Genomic DNA, 14,647 nt, shown 5'->3' with positions numbered 1-14,647 from the left:
CAACTTGTTAACTCCACCCTTGATATAAGGAAGGGGGAAGTGGCTTGTTGGGGATGGAGGGGCTGGGCTGGACAGTCCTGAGGGAGGAGCCCTAGCAGCAGTAGCTGCCCAGCTGTGGGAGGAGGCTTGGGCTGGGACTCAGTTTGAGTTACTTTGTTAACAAAACCTAATGTCAGGAAGGGAGGAAGCACTGGCCCTTGACAGCAGGTGGGGACTGTGCTTTGGAGCAAGATGGGAGAACTGGCTGCTCACAGGTGGAGATTTCCCTCCCTATGTTGCAATCTGCCCCCATTCCTGGCTAGCCGTGGCTCTAGGAAGGGGGTTTTGCTAGGAGCATGTGTGCAGGGCTTCATTCCTGGTACTGCTGAGCTTCTCTCCGACCATCCATCCCCCAAATCCTCCCCTCAGCTGCTTGAGCCTGTGTGAATGATGTGTGGGGAACGGATGGGTGTGAGCCCTGCTTGTGGTGGGCTGTGGGGGGGACTGAGAGTGACTGTCCCCCCGTTGTGGGAGCTGGGGAGGGAGGGACATTCTGTATTTGTGGGGAGCAGGGGGCGCTGCCCCTGGCTGTGGGAGCTGGAGTGTGTCCAGGCAGTGCAGCACACTGTAAGTTGGCAGGGAGTGGGGGTGGGGACACCCCAGGTCTGTGGGAGCTGGGGAAGGCAGTTCATATGAAATCGCATTGTGAGAGGGTCAGGCCAAGGGACCTGAGCATTGCTTCCCTGGGAGTTATTTGCTGCAACCAACCTGTCTCTCAAGCAGCCAACAAGTGGCAGGAGACAAGCTCAGCACCACATTCTGCCACGCCTGGAGTTGTGCCCCTGTCCTGCGGCAACACGTGCTTGTTCTGCTTCAGCACTCGGACTGACGTCTAAACTCTGCAGAGTTTGCTGCCCAGCGAGCAGCCAGCATTGGCCCTGGCTTGGTTCTTTGTCCTGTGTTTAAAGGTTGTGTGTGTGATCAGCAGGAGCCCGGAAGGCAGTGGGGCTGGGCTGGTAAATACAAGGAGGGGAAGCACTGAAAAGTAAATACATACTTCCTCTCTTGCTGCGCACATGTTTCAATGCATGTACGGATCCATGCACCCACTCACCCACCCACACGCAGACTGAAATATTGCCACTCTCAATCCCCCTGCAGCACGCAGACGGTGAATGCTCCCTGCAGCATGCACACAGAGGTCCTCTGTATATTTCCTCCAGCACAAGCACATTGCAAACCTCCCCTGCAGCCTTCGCACAAAGGACCCTCTGAATACCCGACAACGCATGCTGTCCTTAAGAACACTCCATGCAGCATGTGCGCACACAGGCCCTCTGAACGCCTCACAATGCTCAGGCCTGAAACTAACAAATCTCCCCATTGTTAATGAGCATCGGCACCCTGTACAGCTGAGCTGCTGCTGACCATGGTTCTTGGGTTCAGCAGTTGAGTGCTGGCTACATACAGTTCAGTTTAAAGCTCCAGTTCAGCGGCAGCCAGTGCCAGCAATGGGTAACCTTCCTGCTGCAGCCAAGGCTTGTGAAAATATCATGCAACATGCACACCAATTCCCTCTGAGCAACTGCATGCTGACCGCATGAGTGCCTTGAGCAGCGTGCCTGCAGTGCCAGCCTGGATATTGCCCATAATGTGTCCTTTTGACTCACACACGTGTGCAAACACACGCACACACCCTGTAAAGCACCCTCCAAATGAAACACACACACACACACACCTGCTCCCTGTGCCGTACACACAGGCACTGTTAGTCTAGACAAATGTTGACCTACACGTAGCCACACCTTTGTGCAAGGCTGTCCCACACGGCTCTGTCCACAGCTGTGGCACTTGCTGCTTTTCTGACAGTCTCCGCAAAGCTCTGTCAGTGTACCTCAGTGCTGACCGGCAACAGCCTCAGCTGATACTCCAGTCCAGCTCTCCTAGTGCACCTAACGTGTGACCTGCGCCACCCCCTGCTCGTCACTCTATTCCAAAGTTGTGAATTGACCGTATCAACACAAGAAAGGGACCTGGGCATCACTGCAGACAGCTCCATGGGGACAGTTTCTCGGTGTGCAGCTATGGTCAAAAAGCAAGCAAGACATTAGGCTGCATAAGGGATGGGATGGAGAGTAATACGAAGAATATTATAATGCCCTTATAGAAAACAATGGTATGGCCTCTTTTGGGATGCAGTCCTGGTCACACCATTTCAAAAAGGATATTGCATAACTAAGGAGTTTCAGAGAAGGGAGACAAGAATGATCAAGGCAGAGAAAACTCTCCGAGAAGGAGAGATTGAAAAGATTGGGATTGTTTACCTTCCTTACAAAGGAGATGAATAAAAGGGGACGTGATAAAAGTACATCTAATAATGAATGGTCCAGCGATGGTAGATCAGAGACTTCTCTTCTCCCTGACTCATAACACAAGAATAAGGGGCCATTCAATTAAATTAAAAGATGAGAAATTCAAAACTAATCACAGGAAATATTTTTCACAACATGTATAAGTAGACTGTGGAACTCATTGCCAGGGTTCTTAAGTTATCTCCTGAGGCATCTATACTGGCAGAATCTCTACCTTAGGTCTGATCCAGTTTAGCAATTCTTCCCTTCCTACACTCCGTCCCAGATTCTCCTAAGCAGAGAGACCCTCTGTAACGTGGCAGTTTTGTGACATTGATCAAGATTCGCTAAGGACTCAGCTGAGCCCTGCAGACTCATTTCACTTATTACTTAAGCCAAATTGAAACTCACTGTTCTTGTGATGAAAGGCCAGTGCTGTGTTCCTCCTGCTGCCTTCTCTAGCCTCTTCTTAATTCATCACATGCTGTTTCTGTGATCTGTTACAAAGACAAGGAAGAGTTGAACAATCAAGTGTGTTAAAACTTGTGTTGGAGGAATGTTCCTGCCCCAGTGAACCAAACAGATACATTTCCAGCTTCCTGCATTGTGGTCTTCTGAGGTCTCCTAACCCTGGATTGTTTATTTGAATGGAAATGAATTAATTCCTTTATTTATTTAGACAGTGAAAAGTTACAGGATTTATAGCAATCCAGTCCACGATGTATTGGCAGCTTCCTGCTGAGCCGTTCAGGAACCATGGGGGATCTCTGGCTGCTCCCAGGGTATAGAAGAGGGCCAGGTATCCGAGTGTGAACTCTGTCTCCCATAGATCTCAGAGCATGGGCTTTCCATCCATACTTAGATTTCAGGGCATGATTTCAATGCCCTTAGCAAGAACTGAAATCAGCAGGAGTTGAGGGCACTCTCACTAGCGCCAACCCCAATTAGTTGGGCAAAAATCATTGGACCTCAACAAGCAGGAGATTGAAAAAAACCCAAGCAATCTTGGGCCTTTGCATTCTGGTGTCTGAGCCTTTATGTTGCGCCCAGACCATGTTTTCAGGCTTTTCTCCACACTCACAAGGGCTAGACACTTCCTTACTGTTTTCAAATGAAAGCTGAGGTTTCCAAGAATGAACCCAAATCCAGACATCGGGGCTGAGATGGTTTGACCACCCAAATAGATGATTCCCAATAAAATCACGAGCGTTGGCAGCAGTGGATGGCACCCTTAGCCCTATTTGCATGGCACTAGCACCCTTAGTCCAAAGGAGCCCCATTGGGTTGGGTGCTGGGCAAACACCTAGGAAGAGACAACCCCCGTCCCAAAGTGCTCACAGTCTAAATTAAGGTAAGACGTGTTCCGCAGGTGTAACTAACCAAAGAGCAGCAGTGGAGGAGGGAGGATGTGGGTGACAGTGACAGATGGACGGTTATGTAGACTAGCTATGGAGGTTTTACCAGGCATCAGAGCACTGATTTCCTTCCATCCAGGTACCAGAGCGTGGGATTCTGATGTGGAGATAGGCTCAGCCAAAGGTGCCCAAATCCCCCACTTCCAGGAAGGCAGGCCTGATGAATGTAAGGGGATTGTTGTCTCCTTACTAACATTCAGTGGGCAGTGGCGGCTCCAGGCACCAGCGCTCCAAGCGCGTGCCTGAGGTGGCAAGCTGTGGGGGGCACCCTGCCAGTCCCTGCGAGGGCAGCAGTCAGGCAGCCTTCAGCGGCGTGACTGCGGGAGGTCCGCCAGTCCTGTGGATTCGGCGGCAATTTGGCGGTGGGTACGCCGAAGCCAGGGGACCGGCGGACCTCCCGCAGGCATGCTGCCGAAGCCGCCTGACTGCCGTGCTTGGGGTGGCAAAAAAGCTAGAGCCGCCCCTGTCAGTGGGGGTGTTTTGGTTGGCTAGGTCCCAGTACTAAAAGAAAGGGGAAGGGTCAGTGAGAAATCAGGACCGTGAGACTGACAATCCCCAGGAACAATGGGGAGAGGCCAATGCTCCAGGTCAGCCTGATTGACAGGGCGGGCAGGTTAATCAAGGAGGCAGGAGGCCAGGGTGGGTCTTGTCCTCCCTGTGAGCTGGAATTGCCTAAGGAGAAAGCAGGGGCCCAAGCTGAGCTGTGGAGCAGAGCTGTGCCAGAGCCAGAGGGGCCAGAAAAGCAGCCCTGTGCTGGGAGCAGAGCTGCAGCCCCAAAGCCAGAGCACAGCCCAGAGAGAGCAGCCCTGCCCTGGGAACAGAGCTGTAGCAACCAGAGCCAGAGGGGCCAGAGAAGCAGCCCAGGGGGCTGGAGGCAGAGCAGCAGCAGCAGCGCTGAGGCAGTGGGGAGCTGGAGCTGAGGCAGTGGGGAGCTGGAGCTGGGGCTGGAGCAGTCCGGAGCCGGGTGCAGTGAGCTGCTGGGGAGAGCGAGGGGGACCCTGGGCAGTGGGCCCAGCACAGGGAGGGCCTGAGAAGGTGGCCTGGGGCCTACAAGGAACAGACTGTGAACTGCCCTGATGTTCCAGAGACACTGTTTGTAATGTTCCCTGCCACAGAGCGGGGTGATGTGTTTCCTTTAACCTTTCCCATTTTTCCTTATTCTCTTTTAAACTAATTGCTGATTAAATAAATTGTATTTGCTTTAAATCGTTTGAAATGACCAGTGGGTCAGGAAAGCATCCAGTGCAGAGAGAGCACCCTGGAGTGGGGACACCCTAGCCCCTGTCCTCGGTGACCACAGCAGGGTTGGGGGTCGAGCCCCTAGGAATCCTGGGCCCAGCCTTGTTGGGGTTACGAGGACTCTGCCAGACAGGAGAGTGGCAGGGGTGTCCTCAAGGGCAGGGACACCTCTGGGTAAAGGAAGTGGGAGCGAGGACTCAGATCAGCCCACTTCACCGGGGTAATGCAGAAACCAGGAAAGTTCCCCACAATAGCAGGACCATCCCCCCGCTTACCTGAAGACAAATGCACACAGGGAGCCTCAAGGGGCCAGAACGGATGGGTGGCCCCTCAGAGGAGAAACAGAAATGAAATGCAACATTTACTCCTCTCTGCCCCCCACACTCCAGCTAAACCCCTTGCCCTCCAGGCTCCAGGGATATGAAGAGTTCAGACCTTACAGAGGCCAAGAATAAATCTCAGGCTCCCCCCGGACAGAGAGGCAGGGAAAGTTCCTGTTTGGCTTTCTCGTCTTTCAAACCCTTCCAGAAGAGTCTCCTGTGGCGAGCCCCGCCGGCTGCAGCCATGGGACCCTGAGCAGCGCTTTCCAGCAGGGGCTCTGGGCGCGTAGGTTGGCTTCTCCATTGGGATTTCAATAAGTTCTTTACTGCAGCTTCTCGCACCCCGTTGCTTCCCCATTTCACTAAAGATTCATATTCAAACCAAATTGCCTACCTCCTCCCGCCCCCACCGGGAAAATCAATTGTTCATCATTGCTCAGCAGAGAGCCTGTTTCCTGGTTTTATTCCTTTCCCATTTGTGGGGGGGAGTGGAGGGAAGGAAGGGGGCCGGAGGGGGAATTGCTTTTGATTGTTGTTTGACTGATTTGAATGGCTCTGGCAGAAAGATCAATGAATGCAGAGTCCTAGCTCCTGTTTAGCAGGCCTGGTGTGGGTGGGGTTGTGCCTTGCCTTGCAGCTCGGAAACATGGGCTCAAATCCGGAGTGAGGTCCTAAAGTGCAATGAGTTTGTTGGTCTCAGCTGAGTCAATGTTCCAAAACCACACCACAGAATCTGGTGCAGAGACTCAGGACTGAGCTGTTAGGGAGGATGCTGGTCGTTGCATCCCACATGGAGGAGATGCCGCTCAGGTGATGGTTCAGGGAGATGCTGTTTCAGTTTTCTGATGGACTTCAGTTTCCAACATTACTTTGCTCATTGCTTCAGGGGACAGTGGGGTCAGTGCCTTGGGAAAGCTCTTTGAGGGCTGAGCTCTGTGGTTCCTTTGGGTAGAGGCAGGAAGGGGAGAATGCCATGTGGATCTGTCCAATTCCCAGCAAAGGAGAGGGAACTCCCCTCTCCTGTCACCTCCGTGGGCGCAGAGCTTTGTCTAAGCAGTTAGTGAACTGTGGCAGCCAGGGTAAGATAGTCATTTGTCGAACTCTTCAGCACATTCCCATGCTGATGGCTTCCATTCACTATGTTCCAAATATACCTGGGTCACCCTGTTTACAGATGGGCTTTTTCCTGGAGGAGACAGGGCTCAGTGATGCTGGGAACTAGTGCAATAACCTTTTGTAACCCACTGGTGAGTGTGTGTGGCAGGTCCCCTCTGTGCCAGTCCACAGAGAGTGCAAGTTGTTACAGCTCCCAGCTAAGATCTGGGTTCAGAATCCACTTGGACCACAAGTGCAATGAAATTGGCGGGTTTCATTCTGTTGCCAAGTGGACATAGATACACATCATAAAAGTACCACACAGCCTGGCACCACTCAACATGCTATGCAGCCTCTGCTCTGGAGAGACCCAGAGTGGGAACGGTAGGGGATGCTGCAGGTCAGACCGAGTGTGATGGAAGGCACCCAGGGTTGAAATACCTGATATATGCTCAGTCACACATTCATATGATCCCCCAAAATACACGTGCATGATCCTGAGATGCATGTGCTCACTAGTCACCTGCATGCTCCCAAGAAACACACACGTTCATTCACTCACTTGTGATCTGAAGATCTATGACCCCAGACATGAATTCACCAAGCTGAAGCAGTCACATGTGCCCAAGTTTTCCTGAGACACACACATGCCAACCTGTCCATGTGTTCCCAAGATGCCATACATAGATTCCTCCACCTGGCCCTGAGATTCACGTGTGATTCCAAGACACACGCTCACAGAGTGAGCCCAACACACATTTACTCATTCATCCATCATCTTAAAATACCCTGCGAGCTGCTGCTTGTAATAGATGCTTCTCCGTGAGTGGATTCTGAGCATTTGCTAGTGGAAGGGGCTTCTTGTGCCATAAATTCCCTGTTGCTGATCTGGGTTTTTGATACCATGTTTGCATCTGCCTATGTGTATTATTACAGTCATTTTACAGTAGAAAGCACAGTCAAAAGACAAAAAAGCAGCCGCAATTAGTTTGTGAATAAAAGCCACTTTCATTTCTGTTATCCCTTCCTAAGTCAATATTATTGACAAAGGTTGCAATCTGTAGTGCGAGATGTTTGATAAGACAGAAGGTGCTTTCCACCAATCAAAGATCAGCCTGTTTGGGAGAGAAGAAAATGTGAAAAAAGCCAAGTGAATGTGCTTGATTTTGAGCTTTCCAGCAAACCAGGTAAAAGAGGGAGATAAACTGGTTGTTTTGCTAATACTGAATTGCTTGTCTCAGAGCCTGTGATACATGAAGGAGGGGAGTAGCTTCCTTTGATGGACACCCAGCCAGCCAGTTAGCTGTAAAATCCCTCTTGGCGTCTGTTCTCTGCTTGCTTTACTTGTAAAGGGTTAACAAGCCCACAGGTAAAAGAAAAGAAGTGGGCACCTGACCAAAAGAGCCAATGGGAAGGCTAGAACTTTTAAAATTGGGAAAGAAACTTTCCCTTTGTCCGTTATTTTCTGGGCTGCAGGGAGGGAGCAGCAGTGCTGTGTAAGGCTTGAACCAGGTATGAAAATTCATCTCCCATCCCTAGAAGGAATTATTTGGATAGGGAATGTTTAGTTAGACACAATCAGGTTGATTTTTTATTTTGGCTTGGGGAGCACCTCTGTGCTAACCCTAGATGCTTTTGTTTGCTTGTAACCTTTCAAGCTGAACCCCCAAGAAAGCTAGTTTGGGTGCTTGATTTTTGGAATTGCTCTTTTAAAATCTAGCAAAAGCCTAAGTTCCAGATGTATTTTCTTCCTTTTTGTTTTTAATAAAATTTACCTTTTTTAAGAACAGGATTTTTGGTGTCCTAAGAGGTTTGTGTATATGTTGTTTGATTAGCTGGTAGCCACAGCTAATTTCCTTTGTTTTCTTTCTCAGCTCTTCCCCGGAGTGGGGTGAAAGGCCTTGAGGGTACCCCACAGGGAGGAATTCCCAAGTGCGCCTTCCTGGGTCCAAGGGTTGTTTTTTTCATTTGGGAGGTGTCAGCATTTGCCAAGCCAAGGTCAGAGAAAAGCTGTAACCTTGGGAGTGTAATACAAGCCAGGAGGGGCAAGTATTAATTTTTAGAATCCTTGCGGGCCCCCACCTTCTGCACTCAGAATGACAGAGTGGGGATTCAGCCTTGACAGAGCCCTTGTCCCTGCCCTCCCAGAATCATCTCTCAGGATGGGAACGTTTTCCTAACAGTCTTGCCCATGCCATCTAGCTCAGTTTCGACGGGATAATCCCTATCTTTCCAATCATATGAATTACCACTATTGAGTCTGTCCCTCCAGAACTCTCCTCCTTGTGCAGAGTTCATATATTTGTTTCTGTTTTCAAGTCTCCGATGCTGGCAGGTGCCGTGTGATGCTCCTGCTTTTCCTTTTGAGTCCAACCCCTTTCACTTTCTTTCTGGCTCTTGTCTCCCACAGAGGTGCCTTCTCAATCGTCCGGAGATGCGTGAAGGTGCTGGCGGGACAGGAGTACGCAGCCAAGATCATAAACACCAAGAAGCTCACTGCCAGAGGTAAGTGCACTGAAGTCTTGTGGCATACTTCCTGGGAGAAGGCGCCTTTCCACTGATTCCACTCCCCTTGTCCACCTCACACCTTCTCTGCTTGGACCAAGGTGAGCCTTAACTTTTAATAGCTCCTGCCTATTCTGCTCCATGGGTGGGAACTGCAGGAAGGAAGGAAGAGAAATGGGCATGTTTTCCTGAACAGTCGAATCCCCTTTATCGGCATGGAACCGGGGCCATGATGCGAAGGGCGCCCCAGCCTGTGTTTGGATAATGGGGCGGGGAGTTGCAGAGAATAGAGGAAGAGCACAGAAAAGCCAGTTAGCCAAGCTAAGCTTTTACCTGCATGCAAAACATACCCTGAAATAGCCCCCCTGGCCTACTAACACTCTCTGGGCGTGGGCCTGCGAGGGCTGAGTGCCCACAGCTCCCATTGACTCCAGTGGGAATGGGGAGCATTCAGCGCCAGCCAGGATCGGTCCCTATCAGCAGGGCTAATTCTGGAGCCTCATGTTGAGTAGTGGTGATGGCTTTTGTTCTCCCCTCCTCTGGAATTGTCAGCTCACTTCAGTTTCTCTGAAACGCGGTTCCCGGCCTGTTTCCTTCCCGGTGGCGAAGCAGCCATCAGGCCTTGAGCAGTGATGCTTCCTGCTCGCTGCAGCTTGGGCCAGGAGTCTGTTGGCATTTCTAGAGGGTTTTTTTTAGCCAGCTGAACTCAGAAACCAAGCCCCTCTCTGCACCCAGTGGGGCTGCTCCATGTCAGTCTTTGCCAGGTGACCCCGTTCACACACAGCCAGCTCTGAGGGAATAGCAAACAGAGGAGAGCACCAAAGAGCAAAGGGCCTGGGTAGGTGAGAGGGGGAAGTGTGGCCGAGGGAGATGCGTAGTAATGACAGAAGGAGACGCAGAGCACAGATACGAACAGGAGAGCTATAACCAAGCAGCTATAGACTTTAACTTTGATTCCTCACTACTGTCCCAAGATGCCTTTCCCATGTCACTGGGGGCTGTGGGTGGCCGTAGGGGTAGAGAGGTGCTCATTAGAGAGCCTCCATTTTAAGCAGTAGTCACTACCGTGAAGGGGGTGGAGAAAGTGACTAGGGGAGTGTTATTTACCCCTTGCCTAAGGCAGGAAGCAGGGCTCCCCCGATGAAATTAACAGGCAGCAGGTTTAAAAGGAACATAAGGAAGCACTTCTTTCACATGGCGCCCAATCAGCCTGTGGAACTCATTCCCAGAGGATGAAGGCCAAAATATAACAGGGTTCAAAAAAGAACTAGATAAGTTCATGGAGGATCGGTCCTATTAGCCAATAGGGCCAGGGATGCAACCCCATGCTCCGAGTATCCCTGACTGCCAGAAGCTGGGATTGGACAACAGGGGATGGATCACTTGATAATTGCCCTGTTCTGTTCACTCTGCCTGAAGCATCTGGCGTTGGCCACTGTCGGAAGACAGGCTCCCGGGCTAGCTGGGCCATTGGTCTGACCCAGTGTGGCCATTCTTATTTTCTAACCAGCACCCTCAGGGCATCCTCTCTTTTCAAAGGGCTCCAATCACGCTTTGCTCTTCCACCTGGGGACTCTGCTACAACCCTGGCCAGCCTGTGTCTGGCTGCCCCAAGTGAATCAGACACCAGGGGAGCAGCAACCATGCACTGACCTTAGACAGGTGCCACAGGCTGCTGCCAATGACAGAGTGAAAATATTAGCAGGAGAACCAACCCCCCCTCCCCCCCGCGTGAGCTCCTCTGTCTCTGAAAAGCCCCGAGAAACATGGCCCACCAGCAATGGAAAAAAAACTTATTTTCTTTTCCACCGGGGGCCTCTTTCCTAGTTCTCTTCAGAGGTGCCTGTCCCAGCCGCCTTGCTGCTTAGCCCCTGTAGCCTGCCACAGGCAATGGCTGTGCTTTGCAGAGAGGAAAACCTCTTCCACAGAAGAACGTGGCTCATTGCGTTTGGTCCCAGCTGCTGTTCCATGCAGTCCCCGCCGTCTTTCCTCCCCCCTCTTGCCGCCAGCTACACACACGGATGCACATTGCCTGCAAAAAGTTGCATAATTGATTGTTGCTGTTCTTGGCGGAACTGGCTGCGCAAGGGATCGTCAGGGTCTCCGCGCCCCAAAACTGTCAAGAACGATGTAGGAGCCATTTTTCTTCGCAGCCATAACAACTTGTGAGTCCCTGACAATCTCCTGCTGCTCTGCATGGCTCTCTGGCCCTGAAAGCAGACTGGGAGCAGACCTTCCACCTGGGTGAGCCTGGCAGCTTCGCTGCACTGGAATGTTTTGCCCTGCCACTGACCTGCTGTATTCAAAGGTTTTCATCCGTCTTCCTCTTTGGCTTTCGCCTGCCCCAAGCTGAATGGGGCCACGCCATGGGGCCAGCTCTCCCATGGCATTTAGTGGCCCACTGTCACTTTTAAAGGTGTGGGACTGAAAGCATGAGTGACTGACATCTTGTATGTAGCCGCGTGGTGACTGTGGCTGGGGGCATGTCGGCGCTGGGGCTGGAAAGTGTATCTGCCAGCTTGAGCAGACGTACTGGAGCCGCAGTCACACCCTGTCACTGCAGTGTAGACATCCCCAAATGTTTTAGGCAGGGCACTGTAATGCTCCGTGGCCATCCTCACTCTTTTGAAAGTACCTCTCAGTCCTCTTCCATGGCTGGCGAGCTGCTCACAGAAGAGCGAGTGCCTACTCCAAAGCCCCGCTGCTTTGGAGGGTGGAGCGTCCTTCGTGGGAGTCATGAGGCCAGGTTCAGCAGTAACAAATGGAAGGGATTCGTTAGTGAAGCTGCTGGATGCAGACAGCCCCTGTGGTTCTCTCCCAGGCTGCCTAAAGCCTGTCTGCGCTGCCTAGTGTCACTACGCAGAGGGGCTGAGATTTTCTAAAGGGGCTAATAATTTCGGGTGCCTCTATTTTTAGGTGCTCAACTTGAGATGTCTGAACAGGACTTGTTCACGGGGGCCCAGGCACTCAGCAGTTATGAAAAGCAGGCCCCTTTCAGGTATCTCAGGTTGAGTAGCCAAACACTGGGACAGCTCAAATCACTTGCCTCTTGTGAAAATCTTGGCCCTGGTCACCCAAAGTCCTAGCCTGGACTAAGCAGTGATGGATGGGAGAGCTGGCCACACTGCATAGTGGAAGGTGCACTGTACAGTCAGGGGATGCAGGCATTGGCAAGGGTGCTGTGGCCTGGATCTCACACCTGGCAATGGAAGCCATGTTCCTGTCACGTTAGCAGCTGTGAATGGTCCATGGAGATGGGATGAAGGAAAATCTGCTCAGCTTTGATTAATTGGTTTCCATTTTTCTGATGATCCAGCTGCTCTGATGGCAGAACAGCCTCTGGGACCAGACACGCCTAGAAGTGAGAGAGATTAGCTCTCCATCCCCGCTCCGTCTCTTCTCTGCTCCCTGTTGTCACTATGCCAACCAAGTCCCAAAGGGGGTGATGGTTTCTGTGAGGGGGACCAGACTGAGATTTCCAAATTATTTCAGAGGGGCCACTGCAACCACCAGGCTGGTCTGGCTTTAAGCCTCTGGTTGCCCTCCAAACCTCACGTTATTCCCCGCTGACCTACCAAAGACTCCATCGCAAAAGTCCCCTTCTCCCAATGCATTGCCCTGGCTTTCCCCCCTCCTCCAGTCTTGCTGCAATTCCTGCATCATATTCATACTCCTGTGTGCTCACCTTCAAAGCTCTCTTACATCTCCTCTTCCATTTCCTACTACTCCCCGCCATGAGCCCTCCCCCCGCTAACTCCACCAGGTTCCCATCATCTCCTCCCACGCGGCCTTCACCGCCTTCTTCCACACCTCCACCCCACCCACCTGGAACAGCCTAGTGACTTCACTCTCCTTCCGGCACTCCTCTCTCTTGCTTCTTGGCCTGACCTTTCTCCAGTACCCTCCGCTCTGGAGCTCCCCTCTCACATGCCTACTGTAGTAGGGTTACTAAAAGTGACATGACGACTCAAATGGCTGCAACCCCCTCCTCCTCCCCCCGAGGCTTTTAAACGACAAGAAAGTTTTCTCGAGAGCTTTTATTCCCACTTTCCCTTGTGTTGCCACCTACCAGTCCCCTCTCCCCGACACGCCCTCTCAAGGGCTGATGATTTCTTTAGTCGAGTTAGTGCATAAATAAAACTGTAAGCTTCTTGGGGCAGGGACTTAGTTTATATTGTATCTGCAGAGTGGCATGCATCCCTATGGTTCTCTATACATAATGCAGGACAACAGAGCAGGAGCTGGCTATAGTTTCATTCCCACTAGGGTAGATGCATGATTTCCATGTGTGGGTTCTTAAAAATGATAGGTTTAATCTGTTACCATAGCCTCTGAGAGCTACCCTGGTGATGTTCCTTTCACAGACTTCTCTACCAGGGGCCTAGTCTGATGTTCTGTTGCATGTACTTCGCTGTGTGTTTTAAAGGAAAAGTCTATAACGTGTTGGTGATGGAGCTGGGAGGCAGAGGACAAAAGGCATATAGTCAGGGAAGATTTATTGCCAAGAGCTTGATCCAAGTGGGAACACGGTATTGTGTTTTATAACTGGATGGCATTCACATACTGTAAAGAAAATAGAGTTGGTTTTATGTAATGTAATTTGTACTCAAAATGCTAACCCACTTTCTAAAGCAGTGTGTAGGTGCAGTGCATGTGTAGGCAAACACCGCAGCCGTTGTGCACTCAGCTACAGCTCACTCTCAGCCTTGGACACGAGGACTCATTTGGCTGGGAGAGGGAGTGTTTGCCAGGACACCTAGATTACCCCTTACTCTTTCCCATAAGTGCTAAGGGATCATTAACTTCCACCTGGACAGCTGGAGATGGGAAACCTTGGAGAGCACTGGTCTGGAACAGCACTGAGAGGCCGGCTCGGGGGAGGCACCGCTTAGGTCCTGGGCTGGTTAGTAAGGCTTCCTCTCTCTTACTGAGACAACCTCACCAAATCTGAAACCAGGGGTTGGGGGAGTTTTTCTGGTTTGGCCAGGTGCCACCTCAGTCTGTGCAAGGCAATCGAGTTCTGCAGCTGGCAGCAGTGTTCTCCCTCTCCTCAGATGTTTCCCCATCTCTGAGCTGCCAAAAAAGGGAGTTTGTGTTTTCATTTTGGCTGCTGTGTGCGCTCAGGCAGCTATTCCTCGCAGCAGCTCTGAGCACAGCATGCACATGTGTTGGACAAAGGGAGATGATGGGAAAGGAGTGCACAGCACCTTTGAATTCTTGAGTGGCATTTCGGAGGGCGTTGTCACCTGCAGCAGAGCCCTCCATCTGTGTGGTTTTGAATTAGTCTGAATGAGAGCCCTGAAAATGGGCAAAACCCTCCCGTTGTTTCTACCTGGCACCATTATTCATCTCTCCAAAGGTTTTGAAAAAAACCCAACCCCAATCATCTCCTTTCAGATCTTAAAATAGACCAGCAGTTTGCAGGCTTCCCACACACAGCTCTGCCAATATACCACAATCGCGACCTGAAGCATCGCAGCTATTCCAGGCTTGATCTCCCACAAAGTTCTGCCAATGCACCTCTTTCCCAATCTGCAGCACCTCCTGATATTTCAGTCCCAGACACACGAACCCAGCTCCACCAAGGCTCCTCAGTCTTGACCTACAGCACCCCTGCTACTCCAGACCTGGACTCATACAAATCTACCGGCGTACCTTAATCTGCAGTGCACCATGATATTCCAGGACTGGAGCATCTCACAGCTCTGCCAGTGCCCCTTGTTCCTGACTTGTGAACTTCCAC

The 14,647-nt window shown here is 51.4% G+C and overlaps 1 protein-coding gene across 2 annotated transcripts in view; it reads left to right on the top strand.

Moving 5' to 3' along the window:
- CAMK2A (calcium/calmodulin dependent protein kinase II alpha) overlaps positions 1–14,647 on the top strand; it is a 69,282-nt gene that overhangs the window by 6,814 nt on the left and 47,821 nt on the right. For both annotated transcript variants that reach the window (XM_045026834.1, XM_045026835.1), the window contains exon 2: positions 8,810–8,904. In XM_045026834.1, the coding sequence (XP_044882769.1) occupies positions 8,810–8,904 (95 nt within the window). The remainder of the gene's footprint in view (positions 1–8,809; positions 8,905–14,647) is intronic.

The sequence above is a fragment of the Mauremys mutica genome, chromosome 8 (assembly GCF_020497125.1).
Source record: "Mauremys mutica isolate MM-2020 ecotype Southern chromosome 8, ASM2049712v1, whole genome shotgun sequence".
Taxonomy (NCBI): Eukaryota; Metazoa; Chordata; order Testudines; family Geoemydidae; genus Mauremys; species Mauremys mutica.
This window is presented reverse-complemented; position numbering and strand designations above follow the sequence as displayed.